At 32.2% G+C, this 24,248-nt stretch overlaps 2 protein-coding genes across 2 annotated transcripts; both read right to left on the bottom strand.

The window, feature by feature from the left end:
• Positions 1-6,780: 6,780 nt before the first annotated feature.
• On the bottom strand, positions 6,781-7,155 carry LOC120073478 (uncharacterized mitochondrial protein AtMg00300-like). Its single transcript, XM_039026324.1, has one exon. It carries the CDS (start codon positions 7,153-7,155, stop codon positions 6,781-6,783), a length of 375 nt encoding a protein of 124 aa, XP_038882252.1.
• A 2,321-nt stretch (positions 7,156-9,476) lies between these two features.
• Positions 9,477-15,670, bottom strand: LOC120073846 (casein kinase II subunit alpha-like). The gene is made up of 10 exons (XM_039026728.1): positions 15,190-15,670; positions 14,693-14,822; positions 13,249-13,443; positions 12,889-13,046; positions 12,661-12,751; positions 11,370-11,435; positions 10,966-11,048; positions 10,793-10,856; positions 10,634-10,702; positions 9,477-9,764 (listed from the first exon to the last, which is right to left on the bottom strand). Exons 1-10 carry the CDS (start codon positions 15,561-15,563, stop codon positions 9,705-9,707), a joined length of 1,290 nt encoding a protein of 429 aa, XP_038882656.1. The 5' UTR covers positions 15,564-15,670; the 3' UTR covers positions 9,477-9,704.
• Between the last annotated feature and the right edge of the window lie 8,578 nt (positions 15,671-24,248).

The following is a 24,248-nucleotide window of genomic DNA, read 5'->3' as shown; positions in this document are numbered from 1 at the left end:
TTCATTTTAATCCTATTAAAACAAATTAAAAGATTAACTTATTTCTAATCATATTACAAATACCTTTTAACATAAGTCTAGATGAATCAAATTTAAACTATTTAAAATTAATTTAGACCTATGTTTGCATGCAACTCTTGATTATAAATTTTAATCTAGTTCATTAAACTTATAACCATTATAAAATAATGAAATTATTAAAACCTATAATTTGCATCTAATGACATTGATCAAATATAACCATTATATTTATTTAAGTAATATCATGCTCAATGCAAAGTATATTTTCATCTAATAAAATAACACTATAATTATCATCCATGAAAATAAACATACATCTTCATTTTCATTAAACAATATAACGATTATATTATTACTAATGAAATGAATTCACATGCTATCATACAATATAACAATTATATTCTAGTATGATGCATAAGCATGCTTAATTAATCATGCAACCATAATATAATACTTATATTAAAATGATGCATGAAACATGTTTATCCTAAGGTGAGATTTTAAAATCTATATGGCATACAATATGCAATATATAAATCATATAATTTAAACATATATTTCATGCATATTAAATTATACAAAAGGCATTAATAGACCGATATTTAACACCCTAATAAAAAAATTAAATAATATAATCGAAATATACTAATTCAATTATAAACAACTAAAAATACAATTAAAATAGAGGGAAAAGCAGCAACAGCAGGCTTCGAACCGATGACCTCCAACTCGCACGCCTCAACATTGAACGGACGTAGCGTCGCGACACTAGGGTAGAGCGTCTTAATACTATGGTAAAAGTTGCCTTCTACCTTGTGTCACAGAGTCACGACACTAAGGGACGTTGCGGTCTAGAAACACCAAATCTACAGCATTTTGATTCAAATTTGCACCAAACACCTACGTTTTTCATCCCGGTCATTAGCAACACTTGCAAACTAGTGACCCAAACTTACAGACTCGATTACTGAATTAAATGCCCAAAAACAACGGACCCTTACATGATCAAATCAAGTAAAACGAGTTTATATGCCAAATACCAAAAACATCTATTAAGTCAAAATACTCAAATGAACTTTACAGTGCTCATCTCATGAAAACATTACACAAAAGCACCCACCATTTTCTCTATTTTTGTTTCTAAAAACCGAAAATCAAAATTGTAAGAATTGGCTTTGATACCAATTAAAGGGAATCGGATTCCCACGGAAGCATGTGATCTCTTTTCATTTTGAAAAATGATTTTATTGAACAAAAAAATTGTAAACTAATTCTCACAAAATAGGATAAACATTCAAATAAGTCTAAGCATGCTCCTAATGCAGAAGAAGAGAAGAAAGGGAAGAAGAAAACTCACCCTTAAAGATTCCCCTTTCTTCATGTTTTTCTCTCCTTTGTAACCAAACAAACTTGAATCTCTCAATGAATAAAGATACCACCGCAAGAGCTTCCCCATTATGCTTTAGAAATCCAATGAGTTAGATGTGTTGGGCTCTAACACCTTGGAAGAGGGAATGAAAGGTAGAGGAATGTTCTTGAGAGAATAAAGAGAATATGAGAATGGAGGCTAATTTTTTTTCCCCCACAAAGTGAAAAACATTACCATAAATGGATTATAATGATGTATTTATAGGGAGAGGGCCAAGTTTTTTCCACTATCCATCATTTGTTAATTGATTAGCTAACTATTAATTAATCAATAAACACGTAAATTAAATAACTCTATATTAAATCACATTTAAGATACAAATAATTAAATATCACATATTTATACTAGCCTTCATTTTCCATCATTTGTTAATTAATTAATTAATCATTAATTAATCAATTAACATATAAATTAAACAACTATATAAAAATCATATTTAATATAGGGTTAATTAATTAAGAGAAATTCTTATAAATAGAAAAATCCAAAAAATATATACATTTATAGCAAAATGTTCCAAAACTGTTTTGTGTGCTTTTGAAACTTTTTGCTATAAAGTGTAAATATTTTTAAATATTTTTTATATTTAAAAAGACCTCATTAATTAACATGTAAATATCACATATTTATATGCATACATTTCTTTATGAATCCAATCCATATAAATCCAATATTTTAATCTCATTCAAATACATCTCTCTAATACTGTAATTCTATATGAATCTAATTCATATTAATTCAATATATGAATCTCATTCAAATATCTCTCTTATGTAGTTTGGATTACATATCATATCTATAATCAACCATATTATATAATGTATCAGAATATACTATATATTAATCATATTAATATAAAATTCCTTTTAGTAATTTGAACCATTCAAATCATTCATTATTATTATCCTTAGCGAGCTAACAGTGGAATCTTATGGACCCACAGATTAGAAGCTCCAACGATATGGAATTAATTGATTAAGATCTTTAATTAAATTAATCAATATTTATTAACTACTGATAGCTACACTTTTCGTCCTGCAGCTATATTTCAGTGTCCATGGATATAACCAATCAATAGTGAGTCGACCCTTCACAATTGCTCATAACTACAGCAGGGTCAAAATATCGTTTTACCCTTATATTTACATCTAACTTCTTAAGTACCATTGATTCCTCTAATGAACAAACAGTTTATAGCCCAACTATAAATTAATACCTCTCGGGCCAGTGACAGGTTGAGGCCTCATTGTTCAAGATCCAGAATCAACTGCCAAGAGAGCAATTTATTTACTTTCCCTATGATCGGGAATGAGTAGATTCCTTCTTGTGTAGGTGTGTTCCCAACTCCCTACTCAGACAAATCCCCAAAATGGTAGGCTTGTTGACTCAACTAACTTGGCCACTCTCACCCATACAGACCAAAAAATTTCTCTCATAGACAGAAGTTCACAATTCACTCTAGATTAAGGTCAAATCACTTGTGGTCATCTAGTGAAATGTTGGTTTCTTCATTTAACGGTGTTATAAAGAGAAACCATTCATTTCGCATTCTGGTCTTGTATAAACTTTTTATACAATATACCATCACTCACATGTCTCCACATGAACAATATGGCTTATAATGTATGTGACATTTCCAACTCACGTAATAATTACAAAGTGGGTCGTATTCACAGTATTACAAGGATAAGGCACCCAACCTTATCCATTTACTGCAATTATTTTAGGTTATAACTTGAACATGAACCACTTGAATGTCAACCACATACTATTCAGGTGACATCACATAACCTTGGATCTTAATTTATTTGATTGAATTAATGCAGTCTAAATGTTAATTAATACCTCTTATTTGATTAAATATATAATTTGTTTTTACAAACTACAAGATATATGAGATTTAAGACACCAAATCCAACACCTTGGAGACTACTTTAGCCCATACAAAGATTTCTTCAACTTGCAAACATAATCTTCTTTACCTGGATACTGGAACCCATCTGCTTAGGTCATATAAATCTCTTCTTCCAACTCTCCAGGAAAGAAAGTTGCCTTCACATCTAGTTGCTCAAGTTCCAAATTTGATGTGTTGTTATAGCTAGTAACACCCCAATAGAATTATGTCTAATTACTGATGAGAATATCTCATTATAATCAACTCATCTCTCTGTGTGAACCCTGTAGCAACAACTCAGGCTTTATATTTGATGTCCTCTGAAGGTTATATTTCCTTTGTCTTGAAGATCCATTTACAAGTGACATTTTTTTCCTCTTAAGGTCGTTTAACAATTCCCAAGTCTGATTTTTATCAAGAGATTCCAACTCATCCCCCATAGCAGCAAGCTATTGAGTAGATTCACTACATGACATAGTTTGTCTATAAGTGGATGGCTCGTAAGGTTCTACCTATTCAGCAATATGTAGTACAAAACTAACCATATCTTCAAGATCATACCTCTTAAGAGATCTAACACCAAATCTTCTAACTCTGTCACGAGCTATACTCGGTTGATCTACTTGTGAGCTAGAATTCTCAGGCAGAACAACTTCTAATGTTTTAGGCACATCAGTTTTGTAGTAACGTGTTGATCTTCTCTACCTTGGTATTGTAATTCATTCACAATTGAAGTGAATTGCATTTCCACCTATTTATCAACACTACTACTTTCTCCCACATCAGTAAACGTCACAAAAGGCTTCACAGTTGAGTTAAGCATGGAATTTTCATCAAATATCACATTGTGACTAGACTCTATATCCCTTAACTTCATCCGCAAAACCCACAAATATACCATTTTTAGCTCTCGATTCTAATTTACCCTTATCAATATGATAGTAGACAGTACAACCAAAAATTCTTAATAAAAAATAATCTGCAGGCTTACCAGACCACACCTTGTAAGGTGTTTTATAATCAATACTTGTGTAAGGTCTACGATTAATCAGATAACATGTATTTACAGCTACTGTCCAAAACCTTCTAACAGACCCTACATTAGAAAGCATGCGTCTTGCTCTCTTCAGCAACGTCTGATTCATACATGCTGTAAACCCCGAACTCTAAGTTTCCTAGAGAAGCATGTTTAGTCAAAGGAATATTATAATAAATATTTGACAAGTGGAGATCCATGTTTATTTACAGGAGTTGTGGAGGAAGAGGAAGGAAAAACAAATTAAATGAAGGAGCTCACTAATTGGTTTTGGCTGGAAGCACTAAGTGCGGGGTGATGTGGCGGTTTAACTATTGAGATTGGGAGGTGGCATGAAGAATAAAAGAAAATGGAACTTCATAAGCTTGGTTTCGGCAAATGGAATGAGAAAATTAAGTGAAATCAGTGCCATTTGAAAGCTGGGAGAATCTAGTTTTCAAGGTTTTTTTTCCGGAGAAAGATCTCAGAAGGAGAAGAACAAAAAGTGAAGAATTTGCAGAAGGGGCAGATTCTCAGATTAATCAAAGTTTGAGGTGAATATTTGAAGCTCCAGGCCAAACTACAAGGAATTTTCGGCTGATATTTTAAAGAAAGAAACTTAACTCAATTATAAACAAGTTTGTAGAAGGAAGTTTCTTGAAAAAAGTTCTTTATTTTGAGTTATAAATTTTTGAAGTTGAAACAGAAAATTTGTGCGTAAGCAGGTAACTGCTTGGGAAGATCAAGCAAACAGCTCACCGTAGAGAGCTAAAGCGAGATAAGGAGGATGAGGATCTCGCTTAGGATGATATTCTCGCTGATTTTTGTGTTAAATCTCGCTGGAATTGTGGACTAAATCTCGCTGGTGTGGAAACAAATCTAGCTAGAGGTGGTAACTCTCGCTATGTTGAAGTCTTGCTAGTGAAATACTTGATCTCACTCATGAGGATGAACTCGCTGATGATGGTTTTCTCGCTAGTAATTCTGATTTTTTTTATGAAAGTTTCATTAGTAAACGAACTATTTGAGGTATTTTGCTGAGAATTCTAAGAAATTTAACCGGGAATTATGTCCTTTCAAGCCAAGAAGAGCTAGGAGAGGCGTATAAACCGTTAAGAGCCCCGACGAGCTGTGAGTGACTAAATGAACTTCATGCTTTCAATACTTATGCATATAAGACCATGTAAGTTACAATGATGTTGATGATGAATTTATACTTCCTCAAGCAACAAATGTTTAATGAATAGCTTAGCGTATCTTCTCTGGCTTGTATATGTTTTAACACAGGCCAAGGTATGTTATGAATTCATTACAAAAGTTAAGTTTCTAATGTTGAAGCATGCATTCTGGAGGAAGGCTATGATAGAATGAGTCCTTGTGTAAATGGCATGCAATGAAACTTAATTTTATGCTAGGAAATAACCCGGTACTAAAGGACACGGAGAAGGTATCTGAGTAATAGTACCTAAGGTATTGACTGTACTTAGAAAACTCCATGTGCATGTAGGTAGTTCTGAATGAGAGGCCGAAGAATGGGTCTCTTAGGCCATATACCCTTAAAGGGAGGCCGAAGTGTGGGTCTCTTGGCCGGTAACAGACGTTGAGAGCTAAAGCGATGTAGGCTCGTTCTCAACTAAGGAATAATGTTGTCTAATGATGTCTAGGAATGGTTGTCAACGTTTATGTTTAGAGGAAAATGCTTGAGATGCTCATCGGTATATTTACATGTTTATAGTGATATAATGCATGGTGTAATATGATTCTGTAGTCACTCACTGGGCTACTAGCTTACAGATTTTCTATGTTTTTCTTTTCCAGGTAGCGGTCAGATTCCTCAAGATTGATCCTACTGCTGCTTGCCACTGAAAGGCCCGGTTTGTTAAGAATAACTTAGGTTGATAGTCTATTTATGTACACATGTTTTGAGTGGGACTAGGGCTTTGTTAGTGATGTTTAGGTCCAACTATAAATATTTTACCCGTAGATGTTATGTCATAACTGTTTGCATGTGTTTATATAATCTTATGTAGAACCTTGTGGAGGCATGTTGTATGCGTACATTATTAATGTTTAACAAGATGGTATTTAGGTTAGAAGGTTAAGGTGGTGAGTGCTGGCATTAGGGCTAGTAACTACCACCATCATATCCTTTTCCAAATTAAAAGGGTAATCTGGGAGGGGGTGTGACACGTGCAACCCCGTTTTGTTCTGGAGTATCCTTAACAATATGATGACGAACAATCCCCTCATTTTTACAGAACTCATTGAACTCAGATCCACATAATTCGAAACCATTATCGATTCACAACCTTTTGATCTTCTTCCAAGTTTTCAATCAATATCTCCACCACTTGAAATTCTTAAAGGCTTCAATTTTATGTTTCATCATAAAAACCCATACCATTCTTGAGTAATCATCAATCATATACATAAAGTACTTATAGATTCAATTCTAGAAGGTCCCCAACAATTTGAATGGATATAATCAAGTGTTCCTTTTGTACGATGAACACCTCTTGGAAACTTGTTGCGATGAAGCTTACCAAATACATAATGTTCACAAAATTCAACATCTTGCACCTTGTGCCCACATAGAAGATCCCTCTTTAACAGAATTTGCATCCACTTTTCACTCATGTGACCAAGTCTCATATGCCACAACTTAGTCATGTCATCCTTGTGGAGGATAAACGATTTAACAGCAACATAACCTATAATTGTGGAACCTAATAGAAAATATAATGTTCCACATTTTATATCTCTCAGAACTACCTCAGAACCCTTGTAGACATACATTGTTCCACCTTTACTTTTGAAATTATAAAACTTACTATCGAGTACACTAAAGGTGTGTTTGAGGCAAAAACTATCCTAAGACTATAATAACTATCTCTTGCTACAATAAATATTATTTTGTAATCTTCGATTAGCTATAGTCAACACTACTTCAAAACCTTCATTTGCTACACTATTTACTATTTGCTACCGTTTTTACAATTTTATATTTATTATTTTTAAATTCTTTATTACAGTGTTTATTATTTCCTTCTCAAACTAAAATGGTTTACACTTCAAACACATACTATTATAATCCAAACTAAAATAATCTACACTCCAATCATAAACTATTATGACCCAATTATAATAACCTAAGACTACAATGACCAACTCCTTGCCCCTAATACCCCATAAAGGATATAAAACTCTTTGTCATTAATCGAACATGTCTAACCTCGTTTGAAGTGTAGAAAATACCATCATGTGTCTGTATCTTGACTAAGCCGATTCCAATTATCTTGCACACAACATCATTAACCATGCTAACATTCCCTCCATTTATTTCTTGATACATTGAAAATCACTCTCTATTTGAGCACATATAATAAAATGCCCCATAATCAAGAACCCACACATCATCAAAAAGTGAATGTTCATTCACAACTAAAGCTAAATCTCTTTCAGAATCGATCTCGACTTCTTCAAGATCAATCTCAACTTGTGCAACAAAGGCAGTTGCTTCCTTCTTGTTGTGTTTTTCCTTCTTTTTCTGATACCTTTTTATTTTAGGACATTTGGCTTTCTAATGCCCTTTTTCTTTACAATAATGACAAACATTATCTGATTTAGAACCCTTGGACTTTGAAAATTTATGATTCTGATTCAACTTCTGCTTACCAAAATTCCTATGTCCCTTGCTTCCTATAGCAGTTAATCCAGATGTTTGACTTTCTATAGCTAAACTTACTGCATTTTAACGGTCATCTCTCATAAGCAACGTTGACTTTGTATCTTCTAAGGTCAGGGTTTTTTTTTTCCTCCAATATATGAGTCAACGAAAGTCTCATATAACAAAGGCAAAGAAGTCAACAAAATTAAAGAACATACTCATCATCAACCTTAGTCTCCACATTATGCAGATCTAATAAGATTTTATTTAATTGATCAAGATGGTTTCAAAGAGATATACCTGCCTACATACGTAGATTATACAAACATTTCTTTAAAAACTTCTTGGTTAAAAATTTCATCATGTAAAGACTTTCCAACTTCAACTAAAAACCAAGAACAATTTCTTCATTTGCAATCTCAATGATGATGTCATCAACCAAACATAGCATGATCCTCCAATGAACACTCTCTTTTAGAGTATGTCATTCTTGCCTTTTTCGACTTACCAATCAGCAGTGCCCACAAACCCTACTGCTTTAGCAAGGATTGAATCTTGATCTACCATAAACCGAAATTGTGTCCTCCCAATGAATTTTTCGATTTTTACGTTCACACTAGACATCTTCAATTATCGAACAAATGCAAAATTTTGAAACTCTAATGATTGTTCTAATACCAGTTTGTTAGGAAATCGACAATGAAAGAATACAAAAGAAATGTAAAAAAAGATCAACACACATCTACATGATTCACTAACCATCTATTAGCTACGTCCACAGAGCAAATGGAGAATACTACTATTAGAGAGTTTTCTAAATACATAACGATACCGGATTGGAGAGTTTATGTAGCACACTTTTGTAGCGCACTTTTTTTAACCACGTACTTAGTTGCAAAACTTCTGCTAACAAATTCAAGGCATTCCAACATTTAGAAACGTTATCGGTTACAATTAGAATTCCAAACATGAAACAGACTATACCACTTGAAATAGGGGGGCCCAACACCCCCTAATTAATTTCTCTATCTCAAGAGGAAAAAGACTGTCAACCCAAAACATGAAACAAGAAAGCCATAAATACCAATCTGGTAAATTTGAATGGGAGGAACGAAATGATTGAACAGTACTACTTATTCTATTCTACGATATATTTTTTGTTATTTTTTTTTTTAAAAAAAAGGGAGTTCATAAAGTACTGATATTTTGAAATATTATTAAAATAAACCATCCAAATCAATCAGATACAGTTGATTGATTGGATCAAAAACTCAACAATCCAACGACCCAAGGCCTAATCCCACACATCGCGAAGACTGTCCTGTCCCTACCAAAGTACTTCAAAGATAGGAATCATCACCAAGTCAGTTGGACCAACAACCAGCTTGGGACATGAACGTGTATCCTATCACATGATGATAATCAGCCATTCAAATGCATAAGAAGATGGTGCTTTCAAAAATTAACCGACGCAAAAAGAATTTACTTAAGAATTAGCCAAATATTTCGGGGAAAATTAACGGGAAATAACTTGGTTTTACAGCACACAAGGAGTGGCACATTTCCTCGTTACACCAAATTAAAGTTCTTAAACATCAGAGAGGATGGCCAAAAATACAGACAGAGACGGAGAAATATGAGAGAGGCACACTTGTCAGCTTCCCATCTGGAATGGATTTCACTGGTTCCGAGTTCTGCTGCTTTCTGCATTCCTAATAGGGAAAAAGTATGGATGGGCCTGCATTTTACAATCAACAATATGGACTGATCATAAATATTGAAAATAAACTAACAATTTACGTAGAGACACTGCCTATGATCACTTCAACAAGGTCCTTTACAGTACTCTCCCAGAACTTTTAGGATCGCATCAAAATCGATATATATTCTAATAAAGATAATGATGTAATGACAGAAGAATCTTACTCTTAAGAATATTTGATGACATTGTATATGCGGGCGGAGTTTGAATATGCAGAAATACGTTCAAGTAAAAGTAAAGCTATGTAAGAGGATAAAAGAGCAAGCAGTACTAACAAATTTGGGGGTATCGGGAGTTTCAGACAAATAGAACAAACAAATAGAACATCACAATAACATATCCTCGCCAGTGTTTTTAAATGCACAAGGCATACTACGGCACAATCACCCTTTGTAGCCTAGGCATAAGGCACACGAAAAGGAGCGCGTTTTTTTTTTTTTTTTTGTGAGGTGCACTATATATAAAAATATCACATTAAAAAGAGAAGCATGGTTGAAGTGGAAATATGGAAGGAAAAAAAATTGCATTTAGGCTTTAGTAAACTTGGACTTTTAGTTAATAAGGAAGGAAAACCCTTACTTATTACTATTTTTTAAAAACAATAAAAGAGCCCCAAGACCCAAGGCTTTGAGCCTTGGGGCTTCACAAAAGGCGCACACCTAAGGCACATTTTATTTTGTGAGCCTCGCCTTTCCTGCACACCTTGGCCTAGACACGCGCCCGAGAGGGTTTTTTAAATCACTGATCCTCGCATAATGCATTCAATCCAATAGGGGAAGGATGCATGAAAATAGATCATTCAAGATATAAGAGAAGGATAAAATGCTTTAGTGCAGTATACAAACCATTGCCTCTTTAGCAGTCAGTCTTTCTTGATGGTCATAGCGCAACAATTTATCAACGAAGTCAACAGCCTTCAAATGTAAAATAAATATGATCAGGAAATAAACCTTAAAAAAACCAAACACTGAATCATAAAATAACAATTTTTCTGTTAGTTTTACCTCAGGGACTGCCAAATGCTGATTGTCAACATTAATGAACTTGGTCCAAGGTTTTCGACTATGCCTTCATCAAATTTATTAAAAATAAAGTAAGCAATAACTTGTGAACTCAGTTGAAGTGACCAATGACCAGCACAAAATAAAAATGCAAGGAGTCAAGTCCTGGAACAAACCTCCCAACAAGAGCCGAAAGATGTGGGTCTAATTCTATTCGATATTTACTCAAATAAGTGTTCAATTCATCTGTCCCCAACACCTGTTCCACCAAAAACCATAAACATCAAGTTGGACCTTTACCTCTCAAGAGCAGTACGTTTACTCATTCAATTCATCCATAACTATATTCACATGAATGACACTCAAACAGTGTGCACTGTTACATTAAACCAAAGCCTTAAATTCAATTAAAAGATAAAAGTTACGGAAACCTGCACAAATCCAATAAAATATGGAGTTGCTTCTCACAGATAAGAATGTGGAAAATACACATGGATAAGATCAAAACCGTGTGACAGAAAATCTATTAGCTGTAAGAATAGAATAAAATATAAAATTTTAATTAAAGAATATTCCATACCTTAGCTATTTTGACCAGCTGGTCATAATTATCATGTCCATAGAAGAACGGCTCCTTACGGAAAATCTGACAGCATAAATTAATAATATAAGCATCAAGCAATTCTACACAAGTTGACTATCTATTTAGAAAACGCTAAACAATTGGAATATGGAATAATCAAGTCATCTTCCATCTCAGGATGAACAGGAAGTAGAATAATATCCACCCTATCCAAAACAAAGATTTTATGTTCCTTTTTTATTTATTATTTAATAACTTTATTTGTTTGTTTGTTGTTGTGTGTGGTGTGGTTGAAAAGATGCACCAATTCAAAGGAGAGAACATTATAACTTAAGACACCACAATATGCAAGACATGTCATTCCGTACGATACTATGATGTATGAAGACCTCACTAACATACCGAGTCCAATATGTCTTCCACTTGCTTATGATAACAAAATACAATCCAAGATAACAATAGTAAGATCTTAGAATCTCTATTAAAAATTTTAGAACTTAATATTAGACCAACAACAAATATCATGAAAAGGTGCCCCAATTCAAATGAGAGAACATTATAACTTTGGTGCAGCAGACACTACAAAATGCAAGACATGCCATGCCATATGATACTACCTACTATGTGAAAACCTCTAACATACCGAGTCCAATATTCCACTTGCTTATGATAACAAAATATTTTCCAACATAAAATAACTCAAGCAAATAATAGTGAGATGTTAGAATCTCTATTAAAATTTGGGGTAGAAATTTCCAATAATCACAAATATCATGAAAAGATGCCCCAATTCAAATGAGAGAACATTATAACTTTGATGCAGAAGACACCACAATATGCAAGATATGCCATTCCGTATGATTACTACAATGTCTGAAGACCTCAGTAACATACCGAGTCCAATATGTCTTCCACTTGCGTATGATAACAAAATATAATCCAAGATAAAATAACTCAAGTAAATAATAGTAAGAAGTTAGAATCTCTATTAAAAATTTTAGAAGAAAAGATGCCCCAATTCAAATTAGAGACCATTATAACTTTGGTGCAGAAGACACTACAAAATGCAAGACATGCCATTCCATATGATACTACTATGTATGAAGACCTCAGTAACATACCGAGTCCAATGTCTTCCACTTGCTTATGATAACAAAATATTTTCCAAAATAAAATAACTCAAGTAAATAATAGTAAGATGTTAGAATCTCTATTAAAAATTTTATAAATTATTATTAGACAGGAAAATTTGAGTACAAAAAGTTGTAGCCAAAAACCAATTACGCACCATTCCAGCAAACATGCAGCCAAGACTCCACAAGTCCAAAGAGTAGTCATAATCTTGTAAATCAACAAGAAGTTCTGGACCTTTGAAATATCTGCAAGTACTCAACAAAATAATGAAGGGAACATATTGATCCAAAATCATTTATAACAAACTTATACATGCCACTAACAAATCCTAATAAATTAATTTAAATATAAAACAATTCCACAAAGAGAACAAACAAAGAACCTTGAAGCAACACGAACATTATACTCTTTCCCAGGATGGTAAAACTCAGCAAGGCCCCAATCTATAAGACGAAGTTTACGTTGCTCATGATCAATCATCACATTATGAGGTTTGACATCTCGGTGCATAATTCCTTGGGAGTGGCAATAATCCAAAGCCTACACATACAGTTTCCAACAACATGGACACCCAGAGTTAGCGAAGTCAAACAAAAACCATGGGGTAAAGGGTTAATGCTTAATTAAGCAACTGCAACACTAGCAACATGTTGGCATGCAACAACAACAACAAAAAAAAAAAAAAGAAAAAAAAAAGCTCACTTATCATGGCAACAAAAAAGACCCAAGACTATATGCTTACCTTTAGAAGTTCATATATATAGTAGCGAATATCAAAGTCTGAAAGTGTTGGATAAAGAACTTTAAAATCAATATTGTTCACATGCTCAAATATAAGACTTGGTGTCTTTGATTGCTGGTCTCGAACAATATCAAGCAACTTCACGATATTTATCCCTCCACAAAGATTCTGCAGTATTTTTATCTCCCTCTTAATCTGCATCGAGTATAACAAACAAAATATAAAATATGAGATCTTGAGAAAACAATATCTTCAAATTAATAGAAGGGAATTAAGAAGGCCTTTGCAAATTCTGAAGGACTTGAAAACATGCTAAAAAGATGCTAAAGATCAGATTCAACATGATAAATTGTTCACTAACAATAAAAGAACAGTTTAGAAACATATATCTTTGAGGGAATTAACTTCAACTATAAAAACAAAACAAAACAAGATCAATATGCATGTGCGAGAATAACATGTGGGTCTCATAATCTGATCATTGGACGCCCAAGAATATTCCAGAAAACAAGAACATCCTTCAATTTGTCAAAAATCTCCATAGACAATGATGAACATTAACACAACTTTGTACTGTATTACTCATCCTAAACATATACTACATGTAAATAGCTTTCCACGTGAAGTGATCATTATCAATAAACAGGCATTTGCTAGAATGCACAATTGCATCCAGAGACTAAAACAAGACTAGTGCAGTTGTCAGAAGACGTAACTAAATGACATCAAAGTACATAAAAGTAATATTAGAAAGGTATAAAATATTTGAAGCATGAGCACAAACACAAACACAGCAACATAACATTTTCCATAGGAATTAAAATGTGGACAACACAAGGGTACGTTTGATCAAATTATATTTGAAAAACCCATATGTTTACCCTTACTCTTTTTTCAACCCATATCAGTTATGATGATGAACAATAGCCAGTCCCTGGAACAAAACCCTTTTATTTCCACACCTTCTCATGCCACTCTATTGAATATTATTGTACACAATTATATGTTTCCTTTTACACCCTTTTGCTAAATTCTTACAGGTTTTTGTAACTTTTCATTCATTCATTAGTTCCTAAATGCAAACATATATATAATTAGTTTACAAATAATCGTTGATTTATTTTGTCCTTATTTTCTTGAACCTCACAGGTCCTTCAAATCCCAAACATGTATACCTGAGCTATTGTGCCACAATTGTACGGCAAAGAGAAAGGAATAGTCACAAATAGGAAAGCAAGAAATAAAGCAATGCCATTAGTTTCCTAAAACATTAAAGATCAAATGCTAATATTAGCCACGGTGTATATTACAGAAGAAGAAAATACACTATATCTCCCACGACATTACTTCCCATTGACAATGAGACAACCATATTACAAGTACCACTTCACAACAATGTTAAACAGTCCGTGAAATATTCTTGATAAAACAAAGCAAAGCTTACCTTTTTCTTCTTCACGGGTTTAAGAATCTTAATGACACATTTTTCATTGTCAGTGCAGTGAACACCCTCGAACACCTCGCTGTATTTCCCTCTTCCCACCTTCCTCACGACCTCATAATTATCTTGGTCCCTGTAAAAATGAACACCAACAAATAAGCCAAGAGCATATGTTTCATCCAAATGCAAAACTTCTTTCTCGAAATGAAATTCATATCCCATCCCAAGATTAGAAAGCTTCAAAATGAAAGGAAACATATTCGTATAAGCTCGTGCAATTATAGCGTCTAAAGAAGTAGTATGCCAAGTCTCCATAGGTTTTGCTACCAATAAAGAAAGCAATAAATTATATATTACGACATGGACTTTAAAAGATACAAGGTGTTCCAATACAACCACCAACCGAAGCCCATTTCATCTCCTAATCAAACTAAATCGGAAAAAATCCATCCCTAATAAACAAAAGACATCGGAGGAGAAAAAAATATAAATATTATTACCCCCACTGTACGGTGAGGGACTCATAGTCCCAGTACTCCTTAGGTCGGATCACGTTAACATCGGCATAAACCCTAGCCTTGGAGGGAGCGCCAGGGCGGCGAATCGATTTGCCGATCTTCTGCGCCAGGGTTTCTTGCGGGGATAATGAACGAAGAAGGGGGCTGGTTCTGTGGGGCGGTTGAGGCGGGAGGTGGTGGTGTTGGGAACGAGAAAGGGAGGTGGCGGAGGAAGCAATCCGACGGAGGAAGAAGAAGATTGAAGGCGGAGATTGGGGAAGAGAGAAAGCGGATAAGAGAGGAGGAGAGAAGAGAGAAGAGAGAAGAGGGGTCTGGTAATTGGGAGAAACTTTGAAATTGAGCGGCCTTATGGCCATCAAATCGCTGATTGAAACCAAAAAGCTACCACCATCGATGTTTCGACTCAAATACCCTCTCTCTTTTTCTTCTTCTTCTTCTTCTTTTTTTTTTTTTTCCCTCTCCCCTCTTCTTTATCTTTCTTTTTTCTTTTCCTTCAAGAAATCTATCTTATTTTACTAAAGTAAAATTTAAAATATAAATGTACTAAAAAAAATTTTTAAAAAAAATAAATTGTAAATTTGGCCCGTTCTTAAAAAATAAATAAATTAGAATTTAGTTGTTATAATTTAATGAAATACTCCGTCCTTTATCGACCCACTTTAATTATTCATGAAGTCTAACGAGACTAAATTCCACAAAATTTGTAATGTAATTAAAAAAAAAAAACATTAAACAAAGGAGGAATATTTTTTACTTCCTAGTTTCTATTTGACCCTTACCTTTTTTAATCTTTAAATTATGAGTTTAATTTCAATTTAATCTTTAGATTCTCAACAGTTTTAATTATACCTTTCATTTTTTAGTTTTATTTCAATTTGATTCGTATATTTTGATATTTTCACTTTTAATCTTCAATTTTTCACTCAATGATCACTTTAGTCTACGGTATTTTATTAATTAATTTTTAACTATTTTTCATTATTATTAAAATTAATTTTTAAATTTTATTTTATAATTAGTTTAAATTAATTAATAGACATCTACATTAAAAAAATAAAATGACTATTTAGTAAAAAAAAAAATTTAGTTACAAGTTTAAATCTCGAAATTTATGAACCAAATTGAATTAAAAGTAAAATTGTAATCGTTTGAAACTTACTAAATTGAAATTCAACTAAAAAATTATGGGCTAAATGTGTGATCTTTAAAATATAGAGATCAAATCGAAATTAGATATATAACTCGAGGATAAAAATGTATTTTTACCTCAAATAAAAATATTAGGAATCTGGCCAAAAACCTTTCAAAGAGTGATAACTTAGAGAACATGCATCTATATTGAGATGGAAAATGCTATCATGTCTTTGAATCAAAACAAACTATTTGGTGGAAGTGGAACAAATGTTTTGGTAGTTTTGTAACGAATTAAAGTCAACAAACTCAACGTTTGAGATAAGAAGTTGATTATTATAGTATTAGATTATTATAGTTTGGTTATAATAGTTTGTGTTTGCGGTGGAGATTGTTTTAATTTGAGTTATAATATAATGTGTTTGAGATATAAATTATTTTAGTTTGAAAAGAAAATAGTAAACACTGTAAAAAACAATAAAAAAATGATGAATGTAAAATAGTAAAAGTTGTAACAAATAGTAAATATGGTAGCAAATAAAATTTTAAAATAGTATTGATCGTAACCAATTGAAAATTATAAAATAATATTTACTTTTAATTATTATAATCTTATAATAGTCTTTACTCCAGATATTCATAAACCTTTAATGGTGGTATAGAAAATGACGGTATATTTTCAATGGAAAAAAATTAGAGTGCATATCATAGCATAGGCATTAGCCAGTAGCCACCGTTGTGTTGTATTGTCTTTTTCCTTTTTCTTTTTTCTTTTTTGAGGTACAAAAGGACAACACTATTGTATATCTATTTCTGTCAATTTCAATATTAGTTTGACGATTTCGGGTTTTTAAACATCAAATTTTACTCTGATTTTGGCAATGAATTTTAATGTTTATTCTGAACTTACAAAAATATGGAATGAACACAATTCAGCCATAAATTGAGCATAGTTCACCATCTGTGTTTTAAATCAGGAGTTATAAAGCCTCGTTGTGATGTTGTGAGATGTTATTTAAACATGTCATATCCTCGTAGATTGGGACAAAATTCTCTAGATGGCCTTCTTTAAGTTTCAAGGACGAAATTCTAATAAGGGATGGTAATTTTGTAAACTCTAAAACCGTTTTCATGTTATTAAACTTTAGATTTAAATGTCAATAAGAGCATAGTTCAACTGGCATAATACTTTTGACCTCGAGGTTTGAGAATTCTCCCACCCCACATTTTAATTACACTATCTTTCAAAAAAAAAAAAAAAAAGAGTACAATAAAGTTTGGTAAAAGTTGAAGTATAAGAGGTAAAGGAATTAATATGAGATATTGGGAATTAAATTACCTAAAATGAACTTAGGGAAAACTAATATGGGTAATTGTGTGAATTGACTATGTAAGGTAGGGTTAAAATCTATTCATTAAAAATTGTGATTAATTGTTGAATGAATTTTGAAACATTCTAAATTGCTATAAAATTGGAATAACTGAAATTTTTAGCTTTAATTTGAAAAGTTTAAGTGGAAGTTAATTTGGTTCACTTAATTTAAAGGCATTATTAAGTAAATTAGTAAATTGACGAAATGGAGAGATTAGGGTAATTGGCAAAAAAATTAACTTCCAATAATAACCCAAAAGGAAAATGAAATGAATTAATGACCAACAAAAGCGTAATTCAACTGGCATAATGTTTATACTATCAACCTCGTGGTTTGAGATTTGATTCCACCTCACATTTTAATTATGATAGTTACTTACCACCTCCTTTTTCTTTTCGAGTACACAAGTATTTCAATTGTTGCTCTTTATTTTGGGCAATCTTTTTGCTATCTTTTCAAGTTTAATTATGATAGACATCATACTCTTAAAGTCCTATAAAAAAAAAAAAAAAAAAAAAAAAAACCTATTGACCTGTCTGATACCGTTCGGATTTCTCATTTTTTGAGAAATAAACTTGTTTAATAACTATTGACCTGTCTATACCTTTTCAAGTTTAATTTCTCATTTCTTATTTCAAACTTTTAAGAAATGTTTCAAAAAATGATGCAAATTCGTGGACTAAAAAAATAGTTTATTTCAAAACTGTTTTCATTTGCTATTTATATTTAATGTTTTGTTAGAATAATCAAACTTGATGATTGATTTGTTGGTGTTAAGACACTTATGAAATAGGTATTTTCAAGTCTTCGATACAAAACTCAATCTCATAATTCTTATGGAAAAGAAAAAGGAAGAAGCAAAAACTAGATAAAGAAAAGAAAATTTAAAAAGAAAAAAGAAAGAGAATAAGCAAAAACCAAGAAAAGAAAAGAAATTTTGAAAAATTAAGCAAAAATCAGAGAAATGAAAGAAAAAAAAAGCAAAAACTGGTTAAAGGAAAGAAAATTTAAAAAAAATAAGAAGCAAAAATTGAAGAGATGAAAGAAAAAATAATAAAAAATGAAGGAAAATAAAAAATAAAAAAGGAAAGAAGCAAAAACTGAAGAAAATAAAAAAATAAAAAAAAAATGATAATAAAAAAAGAATAGGAAAAAGAAGGTTCGTAACAAGACAAGATAAGGGAGAACGAAATTAAAAATTAGAAAAAAAATCAAAAATTGACTAGTCAACATTTTTATATTTGCAAATATTTTAAAGAAGTTATGTATTTCTAGATTTATCCCCTTATTATACTATCTACTACAAATATCCAAAATAAAAAGGAAATTTTCAATTTAGTATAGTTGAAATGTGGGAAGAGGACAAATTTGGAAAATTATGGAGTTAAGGACATAAAGAGAAAGTGTAACTAGCCGCTGATATTTAGCTAGCTGGTGAAGAGCAGAGCTATCAAGCTGGGGTATTTAAGAAAAAGAAAAGCTATTGATGTGAGTAAAATTTATATGCAAGAAACAAAAAAAGAGAACGAAGGAAATGAAGAAATTGAGTTGTTGGAGATAGAATTTGTCTCGAGCACGACATGTGTTCTCCTGTCGTCAATCTTATTAGTCGGTGTCTCCACTGTCGGAAAAGTTGAATAAGTTGAAGAAAAACAGTAAGGGCCTATTTGGGCCCAAGTGGAATGGGGTGGAATGGGCTATATAAGCCTACTCCATGTTTGGGGCTCCAACTATTTTTAGTTGAAGCTCCAATATTATGTTCAAAATTAACTCTAGGGAACATTGTTCCCAACCCCACGATGTGTGCCTTTTCACTATTTTCAATATCTCCCTTCTTATGCCTCATTTCTTCTTCGATCGAACGAAATGCTCAGATCAATAATATTCTTTCTTCTCTCTTTACCTCTCTGTCTTCAGATCTGGTTTCAGTGTCATCTTCAAATCTGGTTTCACGTTTCTTCATCTCCATCAATTCCATCACCGTTGAAAATGGATTTGGATCCTTAGCCCCTAACTTTATTTCATCTAACCCTTCATAGAATTATAAATATACGTTTATGATGGTACTCTTCTTGCACCTTTTTCTCTAGACCCTTCACATACCTATAGATCTACAGATCTGAATTCGTGTATCTTCATCTATATCGATTGGGATTTCGTCTGAGTTTCTCCCTCTCATTGTCATTCTAAACGTGTTCGTTCATTCTTACCCTTGCCGTTCCAAACGAATACTATCCCTTACCGTTCCAAACTTTTGATTCCCTTTGTTGCATCATTCGATTTTCTCACTTTGTTGTTTCAACCTAATTTGTTTGAGGGACGATTGTGCTTGATGGGGTGGAGGTTATCGTTTGGAGAGTGGTAGGGGGTGAAGGATAAGTTATGGAGCTTGGTAGAGGGAGGGGGGAGATCGAAGGTAATCTTTTTTTCCTTTTCTAGCCGATGATGAGGTCATTTTTTTTTAACTTTAGCTCAAAATTTTGTAAATTATGCTCTGTGTTTGTCCACTGTTGTCCATTATTTCGTTTCATGTTCATTGTTTTGCTCTTAAATTATACTCTAAATTTTGATTCATGTTCATTGTTTTGTCATTATCGTCTTTGTTTGTCCATTATCTGTCCATTTTCTAAATTATGACAAAATAAAGAAACATGTGTTTTGGGTTGTTGCTTCTTAGGTTGATTCTAATGTTACTGTCTATATTATCACTGTGTTGTCTATAGGGTATTTGATGATTTTGGTAATTTTGATTAGGTTATTTTCATTCTATTGATGAAAAATGATGGATTTTTTCTATGCAGTGTCCATTGTTTGTCCATTTTGGTCACTGTCTATCAATTGTTTCACTTTTGGCCTCTATTTGTCCATTGGTTGGCCATTTTTCGTAAATTTTGGTATTTGTTTATCCATTGTTAGTTCATTTCAGTCTCTGTCTGTCCATTGCTTTTCCATTTTGTAACTTTTGGCCTATGTTTGTCCCTTGTTTATGGTATATTAATTGACAGTGGTTGTTAGATACTATTTATTGTATTCATCATTGTCATATCTCCTGTTTTTATGATGGTTTATTGTACATTGATTGACAGTGGTTGTTAGGTACTATTTATTGTATTCATCATTGTCATATCCTTTTTTTAAGATGATCTATTGTATATTGATTGACAGTGGTTGTTAGTTACTGTTTATTGGGTAGGTTTTTGTCAAAGTCATTGACTTTTATTTATATATGGATCTCACTTAAAAAATTTCATGGGTCAATAGTTCACACAACTATTATATATGGGTCTCAATTCACTTCAACTTTAGGCCAAACTCATTCTATCTACTTCCTTAATGCAATTGATATGTCATTTCTCTTGCCTCCAATATTTTCTTATCCTGTGTTTCATTTCACATTATCATAAACTTCTTTGCATCTTTTGTTTTCTATTGTCTCTATTATTCGTCTCTAATTTTCAATTCTCCTTCCTTAAATGAAATGATTTATCATTGTTTGTCTCTGATTAAAATCAATTGTTGGTCGTTCTATCTACATTGTTGATTTCTTGTTTACCATTATTCATGATATTATCTGAAATTCAAGTTTCAATGAATGAATTTAATGACTCTAAGGCTGGACCCTTTTTTTTTTTTGTACTTTATAATTATGGTCTCACTTGCTTTCAACTATAAAGACAAACACATTCCATCTACTTCATAAATGCAAATGGTATGTCTTTCGTATGTACTAATGTTCTTTATCGTAACTTGTTTTAGGGTTAGTCTTGTTACGAATCAACCGCATCAAACACTGTTTACCAACTATATCTTGCTAAGGTGATAGTTATCTATCATTGTTATGGTTTATGTAATTTTTTTCGAGGTTTAGGTTACACGCTTTTCTTTCTTACTTATGTTTTTTGCTAATCATTACTTTTTGTATGCTTTTATCAAGGTGGATTATTAGCATACTCAAGCATTGCGTGAGGTTCGTTAACATGAATCTATAGTAATTTGGACAAATATTCATACATTATTGTTTATAGCTATTTGGATGATGAACATAGTAAGATATGTTTGTTTCGTGTTTGTTTCGTATTTTTATAGCTGTTTGAATGAATTTATAGTTGAATGAATGTTTTTCATTATTATTTATGTCTAGATTAATAACATGATTTTATACTTGTTGCTTGGAGGAATGACAATAATTTTTTTTAAGAGAACACAAAAAAAACCATTGTTGTTTAATATGGCATAAAAAAGGAACACAAAAAACCGGTTTTTTTTTCTTTAAAAAAAATACTACCAACCTATAGTGTATTCATTTTTAGAATAACATTAAAAAAATAATACAAACAAATCATATTGTTGTATTATTTATTAAAAAAGGATTACCAATTTATAGTGTATTCAATTCTAGAATAACACGAAAAAAAAAACATAAAATAAAATAGTGTAATAAAAAAAACAATTTGCTATGGAGAAAAACGACGTTAAAAATCAGCTTTTTAAGTCTAAAAAAACTTTAAAAAACAGTTTGTTGGACTAAAAAGAACCTAAAAAACAGAGACTTGAAAAATATTTTGTTTCATCTGGCATTTAAAAAGAAGTAAAAAAATTAGTTTTTTTAAGAAAAAGAATCTCAATCAATAGTGTATACAAAAAAAATAGTTTGCTATGGAATAAAAAAACTTAAAAAATCATTTTTTAAGTCATAAAAAAAACTCAAAAAATCAATTTGCTAGACTCAAGAGAACATAAAAACATGCCCTTAAACAACAATGTTGTTTAATATGATATTAAAAAAGAACATAAAAAATGTGCTTTTTCCAGAAAATATTCCCAACCAATAGTGTAATTAAAAAAAAAAGTTTTCTACGGAATAAACAAAACTTAAAAAATCAGTTCTGTAAGTCTCCGTTGTTTACTATGGAATAAAAAAAAAAACTTTAAAAAATCAATTTGACTTAAAAGAACATACAAAACGAAGACTTAAAAAAACAATGTTGTTTAATATAACATTGAAAAAGAACATACAAAATCAGTTTGTTGTACACCAATTAAAAAATAGAGTATCAATCTATGGTGTATTTGTTTTTAAAAGAACATAAAAAGAGAGTATAAAAAATCAATATTGTAATTATTTTATGATCTAAAATTGTTATTTCAGAACTAGATCCAAATTTTTTAGTACATAATAGACCCAATAGAACTAGTTATGATAGTAACAACATTCACAACTTCACAACGTCAGTTATTTTTAACACTAGAGTTATTACTCAATGACCATAGGAAGATAGAAAACACATCACACTACAGTAGACATCGTATTAGACAGTTAGCATACTTTCGAAGCATCCAAGAGTCAGATTTATGTTGTCGTCAAAGTACAAGAATGGATAGAAGATATTTTGTCATTCTATGTCATTTACTTAAGACAACTAATGGATTAGTCGGAACTGAAGTTATAGATGTAGAGGAGATGGTTGCCATGTTCTTACATATCTTAGCTCACGACGTTAAGAACCAAATAGTTCAGAATTTGTACGGTCTGGTGAGACTATTTCCAGGCATTTCAACAACGTTTTATTAGTAGTGTTATGATTATACGACATGTTGTTAAAAAAAAACCTTTTGCCGATCACAAACTCATGTACAGATCATAGATGGAAATGGTTTGAGGTACAGTTCAACTAAACCAACATTAATTCGACTTGACTTATTTGTTAGGTGAACGTATGTGCATGAATATTTCTTATTTTGTTCCACTATAGAATTGTCTAAATGCGTTAGATGGCATGTACATAAAGGTAAATGTCAGTACAACTGATCGCCCAAGATATAGGACGAGGAAGGGTGAAATTCCAACAAATGTACTTAGTGTTTGCAATACAAATAGTGACTTCGTATTCATCTTATCAGGGTGGGAAGGATCCGCAGTTGATTCTCGAGTTCTCAGAGATGCAATGTCACGACCTAATGGACTGAAGGTTCTGAAGAGTAACTAGTTACACATACTATCTTTCCCTACTCAGTGTATTTCTAATATAAGGTTTGAAATGGTTGGACGTTCAACGGGGTATTATTATCTATGTGATGTTGAGCAGCAAAATGTAGAGAGTTTTTTGGTGCCATATAGAAGCGAAAGATATCATCTTTCAGAGTGGCGTAGAAAAGGTAATGCTCCAACAACTCCACGAGAATTCTTTAACATGAAGCATTCTTCTGCACAAATGTCATCAAGAGAATATTCGGGTTGTTGAAGGGTAGATGGGCAATCTTGCGAGGAAAATCATACTACCCAATGCAAATCCAATGTTGAATCATCATGGCGTGTTGCCTTTTTCACAATCTTGTCAATAGGGAGATGACTAACAGTGAACTGGCCGAGGATTTGGATGAGGTGGATTCAAACTTTGCTACAACTGAGGGGGGATGAGATCAATTACATTAAGAGTTCAAAGAAATGGACCCAATGAAGGGATCAATTGGCGCAACAAATATTTACTAAATGGGAGTTGTGTGATGTGTAGTGCATTTATGCTTCTTTAATCAATT

The sequence above is a fragment of the Benincasa hispida genome, chromosome 3 (genome assembly GCF_009727055.1).
Source record: "Benincasa hispida cultivar B227 chromosome 3, ASM972705v1, whole genome shotgun sequence".
Classification (NCBI taxonomy): domain Eukaryota; kingdom Viridiplantae; phylum Streptophyta; class Magnoliopsida; order Cucurbitales; family Cucurbitaceae; genus Benincasa; species Benincasa hispida.
The sequence above is the reverse complement of the archived record's forward strand: the minus strand, read 5'-3'. Positions and strand labels throughout refer to the sequence as shown.